Here is a 23,959-nt window from a genome sequence, read left to right as displayed (position 1 = left end):
ATCCCTGTGTCAGGAAGTTCCCTGGGAGAGGGAAATGGCAACCCTCTCCAGTATTCTTGCCTGGGGAAATTCCATGATCAGAGGAGCCTGGTGGGCTACAGTCCTTGAGCTCTCAAAAGAGCTGGACACAATTAGGGACTAAACAACAACAATAACCATGGTCAGCCTCAAAACTGTCATGGTGCTGGTAACTGTGTTGTTTAGCATATGCTAATATGTTATAATGAGCATTTTAATGAGGCTCCAGGTCTACTAGAAGTCAAATCTTCTGCCATCTTGGACCCAGTTGGTTCTAACCAGTTTTTGCCAAGTTCTGTAGCCATGTCATTCTTCTAAAGGTTGTGACCTGCTCCCTTCCCTCCTGTTTTGGAGTGGCTTTGAGAGGCAGGAGCAAGAGGAGGGGCCACACACACACACAGGGACGATTTCTGTCCACACACTACACTTAACATGGGTGAAGTTGCATCTATCATGTCACCTGCAATCTTGAGATGATGAAGCTCTCAACTGAAGCTCAGTCAGTCTCCGTTGGTTCTCCCAACGGAGGGAAAGGTCCGCACAACTATGCCAGTGTCCAGAGTGAGCTATTCTAGTCTAGTCATTGGGTAGGTCCGAGAATGACATGTCTAAACCTGGGAGAGTCTGTTTTGGGGGGCCAAGGAGGGTGGGGAAAGAAGGGAAGTGGGACCTTTTCTGTCTTTCTTTTATATAGGGAAAATTGGAGGTCGGTGTGTGAGAGAGAGAGAGAGAGAAATATCCAGCATCAGAGATCTGCATTTGGAAAACCACATTAAGAAGACTAAGAGAATAGAAACACGCTGTACAGCCTTAATTTTGGCCCTTAAGGATTCATTCCACATTAGCCTCCTGTGTCTTGTGAATACAATTCCAGACCTTATACTGTAGTATTCCTAGATAATGGTACAGAGAATTTTGTGACTACTAATTAGAGGCTACTAAGGACCAGAAGCATAGTGCAATATCAATTCCCAGCCCATCTTTTATACCTCTAAAAACTTAAACCTAAGTTGTGAATGAAGATCAAAAAGCATCACTCACCTACGATGCCATCATCACTAACCTCACATAAGGTTAAGTGGTAACACACTGCAGTCACACCCTGAGAGGAATTCAGGGTGAAAACCAAAATGAGGTACTCTGAGCTTTGGACGAGCAGGCCCCTTAGAAACTTAGATGTATATCTCAGGAAGGAATTTTTTTTTTTTTTCTGGCTGTGCAACATGTGGGGACTTAGTTCCCCAATCAGGAATCAAACCTGTGTCCCCTGCATTGGAAGCATGGAGTCTTAGCCACTTGGCCACCTGGGAAGTCCCAGGAAGAACTTTAACAAACCAGATGCTTTCATCTTTCCATACATAGTTCAGTTCAGTTCAGTTCAGTTCAGTCGCTCAGTCATGTCCAACTCTTTGCGACCCCATGAATCGTAGCACGCCAGGCCTCCCTGTCCATCACCAACTCCCAGAGTTCACTCAGACTCATGTCCATCGAGTCAGTGATGCCATCCAGCCATCTCATCCTCTGCCGTCCCCTTCTCCTCCTGCCCCCAATCCCTCCCAGCATCAGAGTCTTTTCCAGTGAGTCAACTCTTTGTGCATGAGGTGGCCAAAGTACTGGAGCTTCAGCTTTAGCATCATTCCTTCCAAAGAACACCCAGGACTGATCTCCTTTAGGATGGTCTGGTTGGATCTCCTTGCAGTCCAAGGGACTCTCAAGAGTCTTCTCCATCACCACAGTTCAAACGCATCAATTCTTTGGTGCTCAGCCTTCTTCACAGTCCAATTCTCACATCCGTACATGACCACAGTCCAACTCTCACATCCACACATGACCACAGGAAAAACCATAGGGAAGCAGTAAATCATGAACCCAAGATGCCTGTTCTTTGCAATTAGCAGTAATCTTACTAAGATGTGTGCTTGACTACATGTATTCCCACACCATAAGTCACATATAAACAGGACTTTCCCCTACCTCTCTGAAGCAGTTTCCTCGGAAGTAACTGAGTAGCTGTCTTCTGGACTATAGTCCTCAATAAGACCCTGAGTAAAACTTCAGCAAACAACCCTTATGGTCTGTGTTTTTCTTTAAGTTAACAAAGTGGTTATCTGTTAACTTAAATAAGTGGCTTTGTGAACCTATTCTCACCTAGTGTAGTTACAGTTCATATACCCTGTTGAACATTTCTATTGGCCACTCATTTTGCAAACCAGCTTCTGAACTTTGTTCATTTAACATGCATTTATGCAACACCTTCTATTGATACATGCAGAACACGATTATGGATACAACAGAATCAATAAAACAAAGTCCCTGCTCTCATAGAACTCTCATGGGGGAGCTGACCAAAAAAAAAGTACTGCTGCTGCTGCTGCTGCTGCTGCTGCTAAGTCACTTCAGTCGTGTCCGACTCTGTGTGACCCCATAGACGGCAGCCCACCAGGCTCCCCCATCCCTGGGATTCTCCAGGCAAGAACACTGTCTCCAATGCATGAAAGTGAAAAGTGAAAGGGACGTTGCTCACTTGTGTCTGACTCCCAGTGACCCCATGGACTGCAGCCTACCAGGCTACTCCGTCCATGGGATTTTCCAAGCAAGAGTATTGGAGTGGGTTGCCATTGCCTTCTCTGAAAAAAAAGTACTATATGTTATTATAAAATACTGTGTTAAGTTATGTTATGGCACTTCCCAGGTGGTGCTAGTGATAAAGAACCCACCTGCCAATGCGGGAGATGTAAGAGACTCAGGTTTGATCCTTGGGTCAGGAAGATCCACTGGAGAAGGAAATGGCAACCCATTCCAGTATTCTTGCCTGGGAAATCCCATGGATAGAGGAACCTGGTGGGCCACACTGCATAGGATCACGGAGTCAGAGAGAACTGAAGCGACTTAGCACATATGCACATGTTATATTGTACAGCAGTACAATTTTTAAAAATAATAAGTACAATAAGAAAAAACTGGATAAAGGGAGAGTGAAGGGAGGTGCAAGTTGAGCCTAATATGTACAAAATGTTTCAACTCTATTAGGACTGACTGTGGAGATACATTGTTAAATTCCACCAAATGGAGTAGAAACCACAACCATATATCTGTTGCCAAAAGTGGCTTGGCTAAACAAGGATACACCTGGATATTAGCAAAGCTTGTTTGATTCCATTGATTACAGAAGAGCTGACTAGAACCCAGATGTAATTGGGTTTGTAGTAACCACTTTGGTAATTAAACCCATCAGTAAGCCCTTGTAGTAAAAAGTGCTGACAAGGTTAAATGGTTTTGCCTGATAGATAAAGCCAGGCTAGTTGCTGACCCTGGAACATTTGTTTTTGTTCTTAGTGTATAACAAAGATTAATTGGGTTCGGGTTTTGTTGGAATTCAGGATGTGGGGATGAGTGGTACATCTTATTCTGCAGTTAGAAAAGCTTTAACATTTATCTTACAAATCAGAGGCAGGGTTACATTGCTTATCTAAACCATTATCAGATCAGTTCAGTTCAGTTCAGTCACTCCGTCGTGTCCAATTTTGCGACCCCATGTATTGCAGCACACCAGGCCTCCCTGTCCATTACCAACTCCCAGAGTTCACTCAAACTTATGTCCATCGAGTCGGTGATGCCATCCCATCTCATCCTCTGTCGTCCCCTTCTCCTCCTGCCCCGGATCCCTCCCAGCATCAGGGTCTTTTCCAATGAGTCAACTCTTCACATGAGGTGGCCAAAGTACTGGGGTTCCAGCTTCAACATCAGTCCTTCCAGTGAACACCCAGGACTGATTTCCTTTAGGATGGACTGGTTGGATCTCCTTGCAGTCCAAGGGACTCTCAAGAGTCTTCTCCAACACCACAGTTCAAAAGTATCAATTCTTTGGCGCTCAGCTTTCTTCACAGTCCAATTCTCACATCCATACATGACCACTGGAAAAACCATAGCCTTGACTAGACGGACCTTTGTTGGCAAAGTAATGTCTCTGCTTTTCAATATGCTGTCTAGGTTGGTCATAATTTTCCTTCCAAGGAGTAAGGGTCTTTTAATTTCATGGCTGCAATCACCATCTGCAGTGATTTTGGAGCCCCAAAAAATAAAGTCTGATACTGTTTCCACTGTTTCCCCATCTATTTCCCATGAAGTGATGGGACCAGATGCCATGATCTTCGTTTTCTGAATGTTGAGCTTTAAGCCAACTTTTTCACTCTCCTCTTTCACTTTCATCAAGAGACTTTTGAGTTCCTCTTCACTTTCTGCCATAAGGGTGGTGTCATCTGCATGTCTGAAGTTATTGATATTTCTCCTGGCAATCTTGATTCCAGCTTGTGCTTCTTCCAGCCCAGCGTTTCTCATGATGTACTCTGCATGGAAGTTAAATAAGCAGGGGGACAATATACAGCCTTGACGTACTTCTTTCCCTATTTGGAACCAGTCTGTTGTTCCATGTCCTGACCTGCATATAGGTTTCTCAAGAGGCAGGTCAGGTGGTCTGGTATTCCCATCTCTTTCCGAATTTTCCACAGTTTATTGTGATCCACACAGTTAAAGGCTTTGGCATAGTCAATAAAGCAGAAATAGATGTTTTTCTGGAACTCTCTTGCTTTTTCCTAAACTATTATATGCATTCTTAAATATAATCTTAATTCTCAACAACATTCAGTGTGACTTTATATAAAAATTTCTCTTTGTTTGCCTCTTGAGATACTTCAAGCTTTTATCTGTTGACTGGAGCTCACCATTCCTTAATCTGGGAGAAAAAGTTGTGGGGACTTAGATGGAAATAAGTTATTTTAAGAGATAATTTCTCTAGTTTTAAGAAGAATAACAAGAGAAACACTTGAACAAAACATGTTTAAAAGCATCCAAACTATACTATTTTCTTTATTTAAAAAATGAGTCCATTTTTATTGATAAATAGACAAAAAGAATTTGTTCTCAATCCTGTTATGGATAAATTAAGAAACCCATTTTCAAGACTTCGCATTTGTTCTAGGGTCCTTGGACTACAAGGCACAATTGGAGTGCAGGATTTGTGTCCCCATTCTGCCTTGTGAGGTAAGGTAACTTATCTGTGACCTTCCACAGCCTTTCTTTAATATTTTTATTTGATCTCTTAACATTTCATAGATTAAAACTTTTTCCTGCTATTTTATTACTTGTTTTGTAGGCCAAAAAAAAAAAAAAAGATAAGAATCTTTATGGCCAAAATTTGTTTATATACACTCTATCAGTATATTGGATGCAGATTTCAATACATCTACTACAAAGACCCAAATCGGGAATACCATAAATGAGTAACCTAATTGAAAATCATTGCAGCCATAAACTACCTACTGCAGTTTCTGGCTGAACCTTTTCTAAAGGTTTTTCAAAAAAAGCACGACTTGTTACCCTTTGCCCAGAACCCTCCCAGGCTTCAGGAGGCCATGGCAGGCTTTCTGCAGACTTAAGCTGGGAAAGGAATTATAGAAACAAAGCATTCTGTAAGTGCTGATATAATAATGGAATCTCTATTTCTCCACTGAGTCTTAGGAAACCAGTGTTTGGAAACAGGACACAGATCTCTGAGCTTTATTTCCCTTTACACTTCCCACCACCACCACCCTCTCGTTTCTCCCTGAGGAGTACTGTTTCCAGGAAATCAGGAGCCAGAAGCACCTGCCTTGGTTACCCTTATATATACTCCCTTCCAGAATCAAGACTTAGGGTTGGAAACTGGTGTGGCCTCTTCACATGAAGCTTTCTCTTCATAGGATGGTGAGAGTACAAAATCAGTCACCATTAGTTTTATGTTCCATAATAAAGCCCATGTTGGGCTTCCCCAGTAGCTCAGAGGTAAAGGTTTCCACTAAAGCCCATACTGGGCTTCCCTGGTGGCTCAGCAGTAAAGATTTGCCTACAGTACAGGAGCCACAGGAGACGCAGGGTCGATCCCCGGGTTGGGAAGATCCCCTGGAGGAGGGCATGGCAACCCATTCCAGTATTCTTGCCTAGAAAATCCCTTAGACAAGAGGAGCTTGGTAGGCTACAGTCCATAGGGTCACAAAGAGTCAGACATGCCTGAAGCGACTTAGCATGCACACATACACAGTAGTACATATTGGACTCAGAAAGTATACCATCTACTTCAACTTTTGGAAAAAAGTTACTCATTTGCAGCTCCTCCCCGACCCCTACAAATATTCTGAATAATAAACTTGACAAAGGGCACTATAAATCCTCTCACTTGTTCATATGATTACAAAGTTTAGTGCAAATGTTAAGAAAGATTTCTTGAAATAATGTAACAAAGGGATTGAATTAAATTTCCACATTTTAATTCAATTAAATCTGAGAAGCAATGTCAAGAAAAAGAAAAACTGGCCAAGGTTCTTTCTCATCTAGCATAGCAGAGTATGCTGTTTTATTTTAACAAAAATAAGTTGAAACATATTTCTAAATTTTTGTAAAGAAATCACAAGCAAATTGAATATATATGTGTTAGAAATCACTAGAGGAAAAAAAGAGACTTGATCAATAAAACACATTCCCTGTGTATCTTTTCAACCCTGTGATAATTGTTCAAGGCAATTTTAGAAAACACTTGTATTTATGTGTTCCTTTGCTTTGTTCTGTCAAACCAAGGATTTCTTCTCCATAACGTCTGCTGCCTGGGGCACATTTGATGGTTGTATTTCTTTCACAATCAACAGAGTCTCTCTGAGTGCATACTGTCCTGAGACCTTCTTTTGAAAGGATTAACATTTAGAATGGGAGGTGAGAAAAAGCGCCTGAGAAGAGAGCCCCACAAAGTGGTAAGTGATGATACCAAACCACTGGTATAGACCACAGTGGCTGTAGCAGTCCAGAGAGCCTCCTCCCGATGCACATGGCTAAGGGAGATGAGCTTGTTGGATGAGGCAGGCTTTGATGGGGGCTTTAAGTGATCATTAAGAGTTGTAAGGACAGGAAGATGAAGACACCCAAGAAGAAGAGCATTTCAGGGTGGTAAGAACATTTGGCTAGATTGGAGGAGTTGAGATGGGGAGTGAATGATAAGACAGAAAAAGAGTTCTTGTTAGTTTGTATTAGTAGAAAGCACTGAAGGCCATCACGAAACCAGAGAATCTCCCCCCTGACTTTTCAGGACTGAGCACAGCACGATTAAGGGACACATCTGTCTTTTGTGCCTCTGAAGGCCTTTTGAGCCCTGGGGTTCAGCGGCAGTGTTTAACAGTGAAAGGGCACTAGAGTCTGACTGCCTGGTTGGAATGTCCCCTGTGAAATCGTGAGAAAGTTACCTAACTTCATCTTTATTTTTTGTTTTGTTTCAAATTTGGAGTATAGTTGATTTACAATGATGTGTTAGTTTCAGGTGTACAAGAAAGTGAATCAGTTATGCATATACATATATCCACTCTTTTTTAGATTCGTTTCCCGTATAAGCCATTATGGAGTATTGAGTAGAGTTACTTGTACTCTGCAGTAGGTCCTTGATTATCTATTGTATATATAGCAGTATGTATGCATCAACCCCAGTTCCAGTTTATCCCTCCCCTTGTTCCGCTCAGTGACCATAAGTTTGTTTTCTTCATCTGTAACTCGCTTTCTGTTTGGTAGGCTACGTTCATTTGTAGCCTTTGAAGATTCAGCTTATAACCAATGCCATATGACATTTTTCTTTCTCTGTCTTTCTTCACTTAGTTTGGCACTCTCTAGGAACCTCCATGTTGCTGCAGGTGACATTGTTGTGTTCTTTTTAAGGCTGAGTACTCTTCTGTTTTATATGTGTATCGCATCCTCCTTATCCATCCCCCCGTTGATGGACATTCAGATTGCTTCCGTGTCCTGGCTATTGTAAACAGCGCTGCAGTGAACACTGGTGTGTGTATTTCTTTTTAATTTTGGTTTTCTCCAAATATATGCCCAGGAATGGGATTGCTGGGTCATTTGGTAGTTCCATTTTTAGTTTTTTAAGGAACCTCCACAATGCTTTCTGTAGTGGCTTCGCCCATTTACACTCCCACCAACAGTGTAGGAGGGTTCCCATTTCTCCACATCCTTTCCAGCATTTATTGTTTGTAGACTTTTTGATGATGGCCATTCTGACTGGTATGAGGTGATACTGTAGTTTTGATTTGCATTTCTCTAAAAATTAGCTATGTTGAACATTTTTTCATGTGATTTTTTGGCCATCTTTAGCCTCATATTCTTTTTTTTTTTTTTCCTGTGCCACACGGGAAATCTTAGATCCCCTACCAGAGATGGCACCCGTGCCACCTGCATTGGGAGCTTGGAGTCTTAACCACTGGACTGCCAGGAAGTCCCTGCAACCTCATCTTTAAAATGAGGTACAAAAATTAGTATCTATGTCAGGAGTTTTTGAGTATTACATGGGTTAACACATTCATAGTGTTTAGAATATTGCCTTGTGAACCATACATTTTAGCTGTAATTATTATTCCATGAGTTAGCTATTCTTTGCCACTCCTCCTTCCCATTGCCTATGAAATTTATTTTCTGAAATTTTAAGCAGGAGAATGATATGATGAAGGTGATACATTAGGAAAATTAATCTGGTAGCAAAGCACCCAGTAGATTGAGAAGCAAAGGATGATCTATTGTTACAAAACAAGAAGTGGCTTTCCAATTCCCAAAAAACTGTCAAAGGACATCTTGACCATAACAATTTTGTCCGTGCTTTTTCCTCTTCTACTCTTAATCATTTTTGAAGGCCATTAAAAGTAGAGTAGGATACATCCTTTTCCATGTGCAGTCAACTCTGATCTACCACAGTGCAGGATAACCTATTCTCAGCACTTTCACATAGGCCTTTTACAATGAGTTCTTTTTCAATATTCTCTTGCAAGCAGAAAAACTTTTGCAATAATCTTTGAGAGGAAAGGAAGCCAACCCAGAAGTTTCTAACCAGTCCAATGTGCCTTTTATATAATTTCCAGAAGTACCAGGAGTTCTTTTGTGCTGTTCAGTGTCACTGGTTCTCAGGAGACCAAGGTGAAGTCTTCGTGGTGAGCAAGCCATTCTGTTATATTCTTAATTCTCTTGGGTATTTTTCTCCCTCCCTTATGTTCAGCATCAAGCTATAGGGCACCAGCAGTGTAAAATACTTAACCAGAAGTTAAGATGGGAAAGAAGTTGTTGAATATGTTACTAAATTTCAGAAAAGTGAGCCCTTTTCTTCTTAGAAAATAATTCAACATATTCTTGAAATGAAGTAAGAACTAATATTTGAGTAATGTAACCCTGGTGGCTCAGATGACAAAGAATCTGCCTGCAATGCAGGAGACCTGGGTTTAGTTCCTGGGTCAGGAAGATCCTCTGGAGAAGAGAATGGCTATCCACTCCAGTTTTCTTGCCTGGAGAGTTCTATGGATGGAGGAGCCTGGCGGGCTACAGTCCATGGGGTTGCAAAGAGTTGGATATGACTGAGTGACAAACACACACACCTTTATATCTGTATAGTCTACTGTAGTCAGCTCAGCATAGGGAAGTAGACAGATGGGGTTAGATGAGTACGAGTGAACCATGATTCTCTGGTTCTTATCCTCATCTGCTAGTGAAAATTCTGCAGCTCCCTGGAGAATTCTATCTAAGGGGTGTTCATATGTATCACCTGCCGTCTGTAACCTTCCCTGTGGCATCTCCATTTTCATTTTGTTTTATCCAGCATCATTTGGATAATCTCCATTGCCAAGGTATTCATGGTGGGGCTGTTGAGTGTGAGTATAGTGTCTCTTTCTCCTGGATGTCCCCCATTGCAACAAAAGGGTGCAGTTGTCTGGGAAACTTGGATAAGCCATTCTCCTACAGAAAGAGGAAAAAGTTGAATCTATTTTGTGTTACAGTTTGTGACATAAATCCCAAAGCAGTGTTTCCCTGCACCCCAGTGTCTGTAGTTTGTACTTAGTGAAAACTGATTAGCAGTTTTAAACATTTGAAGTCCCCATGCCATTGGCTAGACTTAAATTTTGAGTACCACACACAAAAATGCCACTTTTGAACCAAGCCCATGTGCAGAATTTTGTTTTTGAAATGAATTTCTTCCAGGAAGTTTCTTGGCACTGTTTGAAGCTGGGACTCCAATACAGTTACATATTTTTGAGTATTCTGCCCTCACTGAATTGTTATAGGTATTAACCAATTTTTTTCTTTCTAGTTTAAGTTTCAAGCAGTTATATAGAATTACTAAATTTGTGGATATGGCTATGGCTATGGTGAAAATTGATTGAATTCAGCTGATTTTTGCAGTTATATTCTATCCTAGGAAAGCTGTCTTCAAGAAAGAAGCACTGTGTGATATCACTTATATGTGAAATGTAAAAATGTCAAACCTGTAAAACACAGAGTGATCAGTGGTGCTCACTAGGGACTGGGCACTGGGGTAATAGGATTGTTGTTGTTTAAGGGTGCAAACTTATAAACAAGTAGTAAATAAGCCATGGAGAGCACAGGATAATGAATAGAGATAACACTCTTGTACTAATTGTGTGAGGTGATATTACTTCATTGGCAATAGTAGATAAAAATGTATCAGAGTAACATATTGCATACCTTCATCACATCTGATGTTACACAGGTTTATTAATGTACTTTTTTAAATTAAAAGAGTATGAAAATTTAAAAAGAAGAGCCATCTTCTTTGTATCTTAGGTCATTTGATTTTATTTTCAGAGAAAATTGCTGTGAAGCAAAAAATCTCATGTAGAGCTTCCAAGTGAATGTCAAAATCAATTTATAATGATTTTTCTGTTTTATTTTGTGTAATAAAGTTAAACTGGAGTTCGAACCTTTTGAAGGCTACAAGTCCCTTGAGGGCAGGCCGAATGTTTCATTCATCTCCTCAAGCCTGTGCTCAGCATGGTATCTCGTACAGAGAGGGCATCTATTAAGTGTTGTCATCATTAATTATGCTCTTGAGGACATTAAGATGGAAAACTGGAAAAGCTGAATCAATTGGACACAATCCTGTAATCTGAGTCAGTCCATTTTTACAAAATGTGCATCTCTGTTGAAAGCTCTTACATCCTTCAGGGCTGTTTTCGATATCAATTTCTCTTAGAAACATTTTCCTTACCAGCTCAAAAATATTCCTCTTTTGAAAATATAATTTTCAGAAGTACAGTGATTAAATCTTTGGTTCTATCATAAATGCATTTGAAGACATTAACCCATGGCTGTGAAATGCAGATGAAAATCCAATCTTGATTGAATCATATGCTCCTAGATGACTATAATGACCAGGTTTGCAAATCCATTCTATGTCCCGACTCTTTCCTGACCTGGTTTGGAAACTTTGTGTAAAGTGGCACTTTATCTCTTATTAATTCCAAAGATGACAGACACAGGATTTCATTGTCTAGTTAGTGGAAGCTGCGTTCTCTGATTAGCTGCCTTGCCCTTTTTGAAGCTTTGATTTATTGGGGCAGAGCAAGCACTGGCTTTTGTGTGTATTGAAAGGAAACTAGGGTAAGGAATAATTTATGGTTCTCTCTTTGCAGCTGGAAAAAAAATAAAGGTTATTTTCATTATATCGCTACAGGAACTGTTCGAAAACAAAAGAAAGATACTGTAATAAGTAGAAACCCAAAGAATGATATTGAGCTACTGTTTCAGTTGACTTAAAAAATTTGTTAAAATCATATTTGGAAGCAGATTGGCTCTTCTGAACGCTTATCTTAATTTTACAGAGAATAGTGTCTCTTCCAATTTGGCATGAGGGCTGTGCAGAGCAGCATTTCTGAAGCTCCCAGGCAAGTTATATTTGCCAAAACAAAGTGTGGGCGGAAGGGAGCAGGAAAGAACTGGCTGGTAGCACTTTCTACCTGGGAAAATGCTGCCAAAGAGGAATCCACAACAGAAGTGCCAAAGAAAAAGCACTCAACTCTCCACAAAGATTAAAGCATAGCAAATGTTAGACAACACCAAACTTGTTTGGGCCTCCCAAGATTTCATTTTTGTCCTTTTTATGCTCAATAAAGCCTGTGTTTGATGAGATGCTTGCTACATAATCCTTCTAGTAACACATATTAGGAAAGCCTCACAGAGTCAGAGTGTTTTCTGTAAGAGAACAAAGCCTGCATTGCCTCTTGCGAGCCAGCCAAGATTCTTTAATCGTCACAGTGAATGTGCAAGCTTCCAGTCGAGTTTATTCCAGAGTCCAAATCCAGCTCTTATAGTCATGGAGAAATAAGATTTCAAAATCTTGAGTAGGAAGCCAAGTGAACAGGTAGAGTGACATCTGTTGGTGGATTCATTAGGGTCAGATAGAAGAACATTCTAAGCAGAGAACAGCAGCAGGGACCGATAACCAGAAGTAGGAGAGTTGAGGTGTGTTTGTGGAATGGTAAGCCATCTGGCTCAATAACAGGTAACATTTTTAGGCATTTGCAATATGCCAGGTAGTCACTCATTTATTTGTGGAAGGATTACATTGAAGATACCTTTTCTAAGCACCATTTTGTTGATGATGAAGCTAAGACTTGGAGAAATCCACTGACCCACCCAATGTCATACAACCAGAGAGAGGAGAATGAGTATTGGACTCTAACTCAGTTCTTATCCATGGTGCTACGTTCAGTAACCATGGTAACCTTTCAGTCCTGACAGAGGAGAGGTTCTTGGAGGAGGAGAGGGCAGCAGAGATATGACGGATAATCTGGAAAATTTTGAGCATTCCAGCCCTTTCTTCTAATTGCTTGCTGGACATCCCCATGTACATACGGCACCTGTCTTTCAAATCCAGTTGGTCTGAAAACCAAGCTCATTATTGCCTCTGTCTTCCTGGGCAGCCCTCCCCTGGTGATTGGCATCTAGGCTATAGCGTTGTCACCTTACTCAGGCATTCAGGCAGAGCCCTTCCTCACCATCCTCCTCCTCTGTCTCTCTTTGCCCTCTTCATCCAGCCCAGCTGCCGCTCCGTATCCCAGCCTCACGTGGGTGCCTCACCTGGAAGTCTCATCTGGGCTGGTATAACCACCTACGAGCAGAAGTGTCTTTCTCTCTACCTGTGCATCCAGCAGAGGTCAGCTAGAATGTTTTCAGAAACCAGGGCTCTGATTGTGTGACTCTCCTCAAATTACTGACTCAATGCATATGAATTTGAGCAAACTCTGGGAGATAGTGAAGGACGGGAAAGCCTGGTGTGCTACAGTTCATGGGGTCACAAAGAATTGGACACAACTTGGTGATTGAACAGCAAAACTTCATGGCTTGCTGCAGAATTGCCTCACAATCCTGTCAGGACTTCTCAGCCTGACTTTCAAGGTCCTCCATGATCGGGTACCAAGCTACTTGTCCGCTTCGCTTCACTGATGTGAAATTTCTGAGACCATGGGCCAGACTTTCCCATGGTCAGCCTTACACTTTCTAGCTTCCACTTTGTCCCTGCTGATTCAGTGCCTGAAACACCCTCTCCCACTTCTCAAAACCTTTCCTCTTCTCCCAGGTCAAATGAGCTCTCCCCACAGAAGCTCTCCACAGCATTTTGCTTGTACCTCACCCTTCAGATTCTTCCATTCCCTGCACAATGTCACAGTCTTTTAAGTGTAAAACATTCTCCCCATTTAGATGACAAGTCCTTTTTGATGAAGGACCCTCATCAACTGATCATCACTCATCCATGTGATTCTACCGCTTAGAAGTAAGCTCACTGAAGTGAATTACGCTGAAATGAAGACCTGCTCACTTGGTCCTAAGCAGAGGCTACCTCGGAGAATGGACTTGATGGGTTCCTTTCTTCTTCTCTGAACCAGACGATGATCCTTGGTTATAGACCACGCCTTAAAGGAACAAGTGATTATGAAGCCATATAGAAACACTTCCAAAGTGTTTCATCACATAGAGTCCAAACCAAGCTAATTTGTGGAATGAGGAAAGAAGAGTTTAGAGAATTCTTTTCCTTGGCATATTCTTAATGTGGAATATCTTTTTAAAAAAGGGGGATTCCTCATTTGTGCATGTGTGTGTGTGTGTGTGTGTGTGTATACAAGTGGCCTGGAGAATATTTGACAGGCAGACCAGGACACCACAAAGAAATGAAATCTGTAGATATGATAACCTACACACACACACACACACACATATATATATAATTTTAAATTATATATATATAATTTAAAACCATAATGTACTAACTTCAATACAATTAAGAAATGAAAGAAGTAATTTGTCATAATAACAACCTCCACTTCAACAGGCCAATACTCAGTTTAGGACCACTCTGAGGGTCTGGTGAAGCCATCTGTGCTTACACCATGGCATTCCAACTCTGCAGGTGGTGGGTGAGGTGTCTCAGGGACTCAAACACATAAGCAACATTGCTGGGAAAGTGCCAAGCAAGACAGTGTGCAGTCTTCTCTCAATCACATAGCAGTTGTATATCTGGAAGATTCCACATGTATTAAAATCATGCAAAACATATGTTGTTTTCATGTATAAAATAGAGTTTGTGTCTAGGCTCAGTTAATTATAAACAGGTGTTTCACCTAACTGAATGTCTGGTAAAATATCCAGAAATTGCATATAGGATATGGAACAGTTCTTCTCTGAGCAGTTCTATGCCATGGCTTGTGGGACATTTAAAATCCCAGACTCTACCTAAATGTCAATACTCTCAAAAGTTATGACAACAAAAAATCACCCACTCCATTTCCAAAATGGCCTCTCATAGGCAATGTCATCCCCACTGAGAACCCCTGACCTATGTCACTGGATTTGTGAGGAAGTAGTTTCAAGGAAATGAAAGAGTCACCAAAGTCGTCTTTCTAGAAAGCAGTCAAATCAATTATACAGGTATTACCCACATCTCTTGAGTCCTAAGCTAGTACTCGTTTGATAATCAGGTATATTTATAAATATATACCTATATATACATATGTTACATTTATTCATATTTATACATTCTCACATATAATGACATTTCTTTCATTCAAAAATCATGGAGTCAGCATTTGACTGTCTGATTCATCAAAGCCTGTTCCAATGTTTTTAGTAAAGTTAATTTAATTCAGTCATGTTATTTAACTCAAGTCAATAGTTTTATATGAAAATATGGACTAAAGGCAGGTAAATGCATTTCTAATTATTTCAGACTTTTTCATTTCCAGTCATATGGCTGGCTAGGTAATATGACTACCTTTCTATTGAATGCAACAACTTTCTGCTGAAAACAACTGCAGAGGTAGGGAATTCCCCAAGACTGCCCTTACTTCTAACACCAGTTGAAAATCTGGGGCTTCCAAGATATGCACATGTTTGATCATTTGCTAGAAGGATTCACAGTACTCAATGGAAGCTATTATAGTTATGGTTTTGGTTTCTTATAGCAAAAATACTCAGATTAGAATCCACCATGAGCAGAGACATAGGGTCAGAGTCCAGGGAGGAAGCTTGTGTGAAGCTTGAAGCTCTACCAGTTGAGTAGAAGCGTGTGAAGCTTCCCTTGCTCTACCAGTTGAGTCACATGTAGGACTAACTTCTCCCAGACCAATGTATAACAATATGCACATGGAGTATTGCCAGGCAAGAAACTCACCCGAGCCTTGGTGTCCAGAATTTCTATAAGAGCTTGGTTACTTAAACATGGCAGACAGTCTGTTGGTTGATACCTGGGGACTTGCATCCCCCACCATGGACTGTTGGTGTGACCCAAGGCCCTTAGATAACCAAGACACACTTGTATCAGGCAGAACATTCCAAGGGTTTAGAGATTACCTCCCAGGAGCCAAGACCAAAGGTCAGACCCTTCTTTGAGTAAGGTTAATTATTTGCTATACAACTATAGGAAAATACTAGAGAAAAAAGTACTATAAAATATAAGAGCCCTCTTTTTAAGACCATCAAAGACCTAACAAGGTAACAGAAATATCTGGACAAAATTAAGTGAAGGTGGGGTGCAGAGAGGCAGAAAAATTCCTGAAGCCACACCTGCTTTAAGGAAAATTGCTAGTCCCAATGGGCTGATCCAGCTGACCTAAGAGGTGTGGGGAACAAGACCAAGCCCACTATGGGAAATATAATAGCAGACCTTTCACTCATCAGGCTGGGACCTCAAAGGAAAAGGGTGAACCACAATTATTCAATTCATATCCTCCTCCAAGTGAACACAAGGATACTTATATTGACATCAAGCAGTGATGGAAAGAGGGAGACACAAGACATAATGACAAATTGATCTGAACACAGATTTGCAGCCCAAACTCCCAGATTTGCAGTCCAATAAAATGCAGGCTGTGGATTTTGTTTATTTTGACCTTAAAACTGGTGGTCCTTCCAACCACTTAGCAGAAGGAAGTTCCATTGCTCTTCAGAGCACTGCACCTTCATCCTAGGCCTCAAAGAATTCTCACAAACAATTTTCTGAAGGAAATGAGCATCTTAGACTAAAAGATATCTAAGCAGATAAGGAGGTCAGACACAAGAGGAAGAACCCACCAAATAAAAAACAAACCCACAAATATTTCAGATATTGGAAGTATGAGAGAAAGGACTAAGCAACTCTGTTTCCTGTTTAAAGAAAATAAAACCCTAATTACTACCAAAGATATTAGGAGAGCTTAGAAAAATGAACCTACATCTTAAGATTATTCCAAGATTTGAGGCTTTTCACACAATACAGAGAAGGCAATGGCACCCCACTCCAGTACTCTTGCCTGGAAAATCCTATGAACGAAGGAGCCTGGTAGGCTGCAGTCCAAGGGGTCGCTAAGAGTCGGATACGATTGAGCGACTTAACTTTCACTTTTCACTTTCATGCATTGGAGAAGAAAATGGCAACCCACTCCAGTGTTCTTGCCTGGAGAATCCCAGAGACGGGGGAGCCTGGTGGGCTGCCGTCTATGGGATCACACAGAGTCGGACACGACTGAAGCGACTTAGCAGTAGCAGTAGCACACAATACATACACATAGACAATAAATAAAAATCATTGATCTTCTGGAAATGTTTACAGAGTTGTGGGTGAGCTAAGTTGGTCAAAAGCACATTCTCTTAACCTTTGATGCTGCAAACAAAAAAAGGTGGAAATTTTATGATTTATATCACTCAGTGCTATTTACAAAAGAACTGTAAATACAGCTATTCCTCAAACGGCCTCACTTTAAAAGTAAAACAACTGGAGTCTACCATTTACTAGTTCTTGGGCACTGAGAAAGTTATTTACCACCTTCAAGTCTAGGTTTTCTGTGAAATGAGGACAATGATAGCAAGGACTCAAGTTTTAGTAAAACGAGGAAAAGAATAATGTTGATTCATAGAAGTATCATGCAAGGTGAATGATAAAATCCATGTAAGTACTTAGCACATCCGGCATAGAATGATCGATCAACACGTGCAGGCTTCTTTTTGAAAAAGGAAGATGCAGTGTCTAAAAGAGGATAAGTTATGGGCCAACTATTCACTTGACAAGTATACATATGGCATCCTTTTTTATTGGAGTATGGTTGATTTACAATGTCGCCCTAGTTTAGGCATGCAGCACAGTGATTCGCTTATACATATGCATATACATCTCTTTCCGATTCTTTTCTGTGTTGTTACAAGCTACTGAGTATAGTTCCCTGGGATGGCATTCCTTTAAATAGTGGTATACCTAAGACACACGGACGAAAATATTCCCTGAAAATGTGGTCCTGAATAGACATGTGTGCCACAGAAACAGGGAGGAAAGCCAGCGGAGGCCATGTTTACAATTTTTTATGTCGTCGGGCCATTCTATTCCTCGAGTTCCATTTCCTCCTCACATCTCACTTTCCCTATCTCTTTGTTTCCATGTCTCTCCACTCAGTGAGCCGGGAAAACAGCTGGACACATCCTCAGCAAAAGGGACACTTCAGATACATGAAAACTATTTTATTACCTTTTCTCTGTTGTGTTGAATAAGTCAACTCATTTAAACTCTTCACTTGGTCAGAGTTATCCAAAGCTATAATCATCACTAGTTTAGAACCTTTATGCATATGTGATACTGCACTTCAGTGTGGAGCCCAAGGAAAATGTGGTAGCAAGTGATAGTCTGACTAGTGCTGACTCATTTAGAAAATGAGTTTCCTGAGTCATTCAGATGATGAATTTCCTGCTCCTGCTTATGTTTTCTAGTCCAGTCTCATTCCTGCTTTTAGCCTTTCAGGGGTTGGTGACTGAAAGAATTTGGACCACCGGCTAAGTCCATCCAGTGCCTGTTTGTATAAATAAAGTTTTATTGGAACACAGCCACATGCATCATTTGAGTATAGTCTGTGACTGCTTTCTTGCTACATCTGTAGAGTTGAGATCTTGGGACAAAGACCTTATGGTCCACAAAATTCTATGCTGTTTAATATCTGGCCCTTTGTGGGGAAAGTTTGCTGACCCCCTGCTTTTTAAATAAAATTTTGGCCATGCCCCATGGCTTGTGGTACCTTCCTTTCCCAACCAGGGATGGGATCCACAGCCTCTGGATTGGAAGGTGGAGTCTCAGCCGCTGGACCACCAGGAAAGTCCCTGATTCCCCCGCTTTAAAATGTCACTGTGTTGCTGATGCATGTTTACCTGGATGCTTCCCCACTCCTCATCTCTCGCTACCTCTCTCTTGTTTGCTGTGTTCAGACCACACTGATCTTGTCTCAGTTCCTAGACCTTTACTGCCCAGGCAGTAACCACAGGATGTTCGCTTGGGCTGGAACCGTCCTCGTCTGGAATAGCCTCCTCCCCGCAGCTAACTGCTTCTCATCATTTATGTCCCAGCTCATAAATGTCACCTCCTCAGAGAAGCTTCCCTGACCATTCTTCCTAAATAATCCCTCTTCTCTCAAGCCAAGGTGTTCTTTTTCATATTCCTCTGCTCTTTTCCTTTAAAGCACATATAAAAATTAGAAATTCAGGTTTTGTTTGTTTGCTTACTTGTTTAAGGGCTCTCTCCCTCTCTCTCGTCTCTCTCTGAGCTCCGTGAGTGAGAAACAGTGTCTGTTTTACCTAGCGCTCTATCCCAGAACCTGGCAGATAGTAGGTGTTCAATAATTAATTATTGAATAAATGAATGAATAAATGGCAAACTTGCTTATGTACTGACCTTTCTTTTATTTCTCAATCTGTAGTTTCTCTTTCAGTGTAGTGCCTTGCTAGGATAGTGTTGCTATATTTTCTCTCCTTTACTCCAAATTACCAAGGTCGTGCTGTATTTTTTTTTTTCTCCTTTGGAGTAATTCTCACTTAACTTGATGCCACCTGCGAACTTAATGACTGCTATTTGGTTATTCATGCGCTTTGGAATATAGGCTGTATTGATGACTCTTGTCTTTGGGTCATTTCAGGAATAGGAACAGTGAGTCTTCACAGAGAAAGTATCAACTCATTCCTGAATGAGATGCTGGAAATAGTATATTTGAATATTGATGAATACCTTGTCAATTGCATAATGTTTGTTTCTGCAGTATTTGTATTTTTATGCCAGTGTGCATTTTGATTTCTAGAAAAGCCTTCCCATCAGCCAAAATTGATTACACTTATAAAGCCTTCTCTAATTATAAAAATTTTCCTTTAAAAACTATCTGCAATAAATGTCTCTTCAGAGTAAAATGAGATGTAGCAGAGTAAATGAAAATCCTGGTGCAATGTACCAATTATGGCTCTGATTAAACTGTGTTTCTGTTTTGCAGTGATGGCTTTATACAAATGAAAGCTTTGCTATTGCCGGTTCCACTGCACACATCCCCTCACCAACCACTCCATCAGGCCAGCCTGAGGATAAAATCCAACAGCTCCTTAACAATCCAAGAACAGGATCCAGAGGGGAAGAGAACTTAGAGCATGTATGCACAGCCAGTATTCTCAGAGTGCGGAATGTGTTTCTCTGTGCAACGGCTTCAGCATCACAAGTGCAAATAGGTGGGCCTAGTGAATCTGGAACTGGGCGGGTATGGGGACAGCAGTCAGCAATATGTATTTTAACAAGCCCTTTGGAAGAATCTGAAACAGGTCAACTACTGAGAAAAGCAGAAAAAAAGTACCCCCGAGTAAACCCAGGCAGTGTTAGTGCTAGCCACTCACTCAGTTGTGTCTGACTCTGCAACCCCATGGGGGCATTGCCCGCCAGACTCCTCTGTCCGTGGGATTCTCCAGGCAAGAATACTAGGGAGGGTTGCCATTCCCTTCTCCAGGGGATCTTCCCAACCAAGGGATTAGACCCGGGTCTCCCACATTTCGGCCAGATTCTTTACCATCTGAGCCACCAGGGAAGCCGAAGACACCCAGCTTGAATTTAGGTAGGAAGCTTGTTTCAACTCACTTAGGTGAAGAGCAGAGCTCCCTCAGCTGAACACCCAAGAGTGAGGCTTTCTAGCTGGATCTATCCCATTGCTTCTGGGATGAATCTCAAAAAGTCAGTGAGCTGCTTCTCTGTTTTAGAGAGACTGTCTGCAGACAGGTTTCACAGTCACTTCTTGTGACTCAAACATGTGAGCAGTAATCAGGTAAGAGGTAAACAAAAGAGACCTTTCTTCTCTACAGTGTGCATTACCTACTTACTAGACCCATGACCATTTCCTGCTTTTTTTTTCCCATTAAAGTTGACATTGGCGTCCTCTCATAAGATTAGCTTTGTCTACCTTGATTTCTCTACCTTCACAGTGCTGAAATGGAAGAGAGATTTTGAAATTAGAAACAGAATCACCTAGAGTCTCATCAAAACACTGATGAAGGCAATGATTGCTGACCTCACTCCCACAACGACCACCATCTTTCTGATTCAGTAAGTCTGGGGTGGGGCCCAGAATTTGCATTTGTAACAAGTTCCCAGGTGATGATGCTTAAGTTGTTGGCCTGGGGACCCCATTGTGACAACCCACTGATCTGGATGAACAAAAAAATAAGTTTAACTCATCAAACCGTATGTGAGTGTTTAAAGCAGATATGTTTCCTAGTTATTCCTCCAAAGTTGATCCAAGAAGGAGGATTGTTTTAGTTTATTTTTCTGCTTGCACTAGTCAGTATGGGAGTATGCTAAGCATCCTGCACCAGACGCAGAAAGTGAGCTGAACACATCTCTTTCCAGCTGTGTGTTCAGTGGCCTCATCTCGGTGGCTTGAAATTACCCATGGTAGCAGGATTTGTGTCTTGGAAATCAAACACCACAAATCAGGGCTCATCTCCTAACCTCTACTCACAAAGTTGATTGTTAAATATTTACCAGCACACCCCTGGGAAGAACCATAAATAATGGGCATGCGGAGGTAATAAGATCTGACATTTGTTTTGCAGGGGTGTAGATCTAAATGGGAGGGGAGTTGGGGACAGAAATCAGTAAATATTTGTATCTTGCAAGGAAATGTGAAAGGAAACGGTGAGGTTAAAAGGGTACTCAGCAGCTTTGAGGATTTCCCTGGTGGGCCAATGGTTCAGACTTCACGCTTCTGCTGCAGGGGGTGTGGGTTCAGTCCTTGATCAGAAACCTAAGATCCTGCTTGTTGCAGAGCACACCTCTCACCAAAAAGTTATTCAATCGCTTTGAAGGAAAGTTGAAAAGGTAGTGAGGTGATAGTATTAGAATTTGCATGGTAGGCTTTGGAAACAGCCTTGGGACAGAATCTGGCTCTCTCATTTACTGGATGTGTGATCTTGGGAATGGCACACTTAACCTTTACAAAGTTTAATCTCCCCATTGGTTAAGGAGAAATAATGTGTTGCTATGAGATTCACATGAGAGAAGTAATTTAAAACCTAGCACAATGCCAAACACAGAGTGAATTATTACTTTCCCTCTGGAAATGTTCATTATTATTTCTATTATTGTTGCTGTTATTAAGTCCAGAGATAGTCAAAATTCTGTAAGTAAATATTTACTAAAAGGAACACCTTTTAGTGCATGCACCCAATACTTTGCCACACACCATTAATAAGTTGTTTTAAACTCAAGGAGTTTACACTTTTAGCATGCCATCACATGCTAAAAAGAAAAAAGAAAAAAGAACTGAAAGATATTTATTTAGGTGAGCATACTAACACTTGGAGTATAAATATTTACAAAAAAGGAAGTAGATCAAAAGGATTCCTCGAATCACAAACTAAAAAGAACTTTGACTTTAAAATGTAATGTGAAATGGTTGCTCTTTCTGATCGTGATTTAGGATAGCTGAAATAATTTCTGAGACCTAAAACACTTTGCAAAGAATACACAGAGAATAAAAAACTCTCTTGTTTAAACAAGAGAAAGTGTTACTGTATGATTTTAGATGATTAAAGACAAGGACTCGGCTTCCCTGGTGGTCCACTGGTTAAGACTCTGCCTTGCAATGCAGGGAATACCAGTTCAATCCCTGGTCTGGAAAGATCCCACATGCCACTGGGCGTGCGCATGTGTGTGTGGGCTAAGTCGCTTCAGTCATGTCTGACTCCTTGTGATCCTATGGACTGCCAGGCTCCTCTGTCCTTGGAATTCTCCAGGCAAGAATATTAGAGTGGGTTGCCATGCACTCCTCCAGGGGATCTTCCTGACCCAGGGATCAAACCCAGGTCTCCTGAGGCTCCTGCATTGCAGACAGATTCTGTACCACTGAGCCACCAGGAAAGCCCATAGGTTTGTCATATATGGCTCTTATTATGTCGATGTATTTCCCCTTTATACTGCTTGAGAGTTTTTAATTATAAATGGACATTGGATTTTGTTGGAAGCATTTCTTGCATCTGTTGAGAAGAATATGTAATTTTTTATTCTTTAATTTGTTAATGTGGTATATAATATTTATTGATTTGAATATATTGAACCATCCTTGCATCCCTCTGATAAATCCCAGTTGATCATGGTGTATGATCCCTTTAATGTATTGTTGAATTTGCTAATTTGCTAATGTATTGTAGGGTTTGCTAATATTTTGTTGAGAATTTTTTCATTTATGTCCATCAGTGACATTGGCCTGTGATTGTGTGTGTGTGTGAGTGTGTGATATCTTTGTCTGGTTTTAGTATCAGAGTGATGTTGACCTTGTAGAATGAGCTTGGAAGCATTCCTTCCTCTTCAATTTTTTGAATAGTTTGAGAAAGATAGGTGTTAACTGTTCTTTAAATATTTGGTCAGATTCACCTGTGAAGCTGTCTAGTCCTGGACTTTTGTTTTGGGGGAATTTTAAAAATTGTTGATACAATATCATTACTGGTTATAGGTCTGCTCATATTTTCTGTTTCTTCTGGATTCATTCTTGCGAAGGAATATTTCCAGGAATTTATTATGTATTCTAGGTTGTCAATTTATTGGTATGTAACTGTTTACAGAAATTTCTTAGGATTCTTTATATTTCTGTGGTGTTGGTTCAAGCTTCTCCTTTTTCATTTCTGTTTTATTTATTTGAGCTCTCTTTTTGATGAGTCTGGCTAAAGGTATATCAATTTTATTTACTTTTTCATGAACTGGATCTTAGTTTACTAATCTTTTCTATTTTTTAACCTGTATTTTATTTGTATATGTTCTGTTCTTTATTTCTCTCCATCTACTAATTTTGGGTTTTGCTGGTTCTTCTTTTTCTAGTTCCCTTAGATATAAGGTTAGGTTGTTTATTTGAGATTTTTATTATCCTAAGGTAGGCTTGTATTTAAACTTCCCTCTTAGAATTACTTTTTCTGTGTCCTATAGATTTTTAGATCATAGATCATTTTCATTTGCCTTCAGATATGTTTTTTAAAATTTTCTTTGATTACTTTATTGATCCATTGGTTGTTTAGTATCGTATCTTTAGCCTCCATGTATTTATTGTTTTTTTTTTTTCTTTTCTAGTTGATTTTCTAGAGTTGATTTCTAGTCGCATACTTTGGTGGTTTGAAAAATTGTGTGATATAATTTCAGTCTTCTTAAATGTATTAAGAGACATTTTGTGGCCTAACATGATCTGTCGTGGAGAATGTTCCATGTGCACTTGAAAATAATGTTTATTCTGCTGCTTTTGGATAGGCATCCTTTATCAATTAACTCAATCTGGTCTAATGTGTTATTTAA

At 40.5% G+C, this 23,959-nt stretch overlaps 1 protein-coding gene across 3 annotated transcripts in view; it reads left to right on the top strand.

Annotated features, from left to right (window-relative positions):
* UBE3D (ubiquitin protein ligase E3D) overlaps positions 1–23,959 on the top strand; it is a 330,935-nt gene that overhangs the window by 166,785 nt on the left and 140,191 nt on the right. The window contains exons 10-16 of one of the 3 annotated variants that reach the window (XM_069599002.1): positions 4,997–5,058; positions 6,696–6,797; positions 7,747–7,864; positions 8,233–8,333; positions 8,943–9,011; positions 19,635–19,863; positions 20,605–20,725. In XM_069599002.1, the coding sequence (XP_069455103.1) occupies positions 4,997–5,058; positions 6,696–6,735 (102 nt within the window). In that variant the 3' untranslated portion in view covers positions 6,736–6,797; positions 7,747–7,864; positions 8,233–8,333; ... (1 more) ...; positions 19,635–19,863; positions 20,605–20,725. Of the gene's footprint in view, positions 1–4,996; positions 5,059–6,695; positions 6,798–7,746; positions 7,865–8,232; positions 8,334–8,942; positions 9,012–19,634; positions 19,864–20,604; positions 21,941–23,959 lie in introns of those variants that run through there. The other 2 variants (XM_069599001.1, XM_069599000.1) reach the window with 2 other exon arrangements.

This window comes from Ovis canadensis, chromosome 8 (assembly GCF_042477335.2).
Source record: "Ovis canadensis isolate MfBH-ARS-UI-01 breed Bighorn chromosome 8, ARS-UI_OviCan_v2, whole genome shotgun sequence".
In the NCBI taxonomy this organism is placed as follows: Eukaryota; Metazoa; Chordata; class Mammalia; order Artiodactyla; family Bovidae; genus Ovis; species Ovis canadensis.
This window is presented reverse-complemented; position numbering and strand designations above follow the sequence as displayed.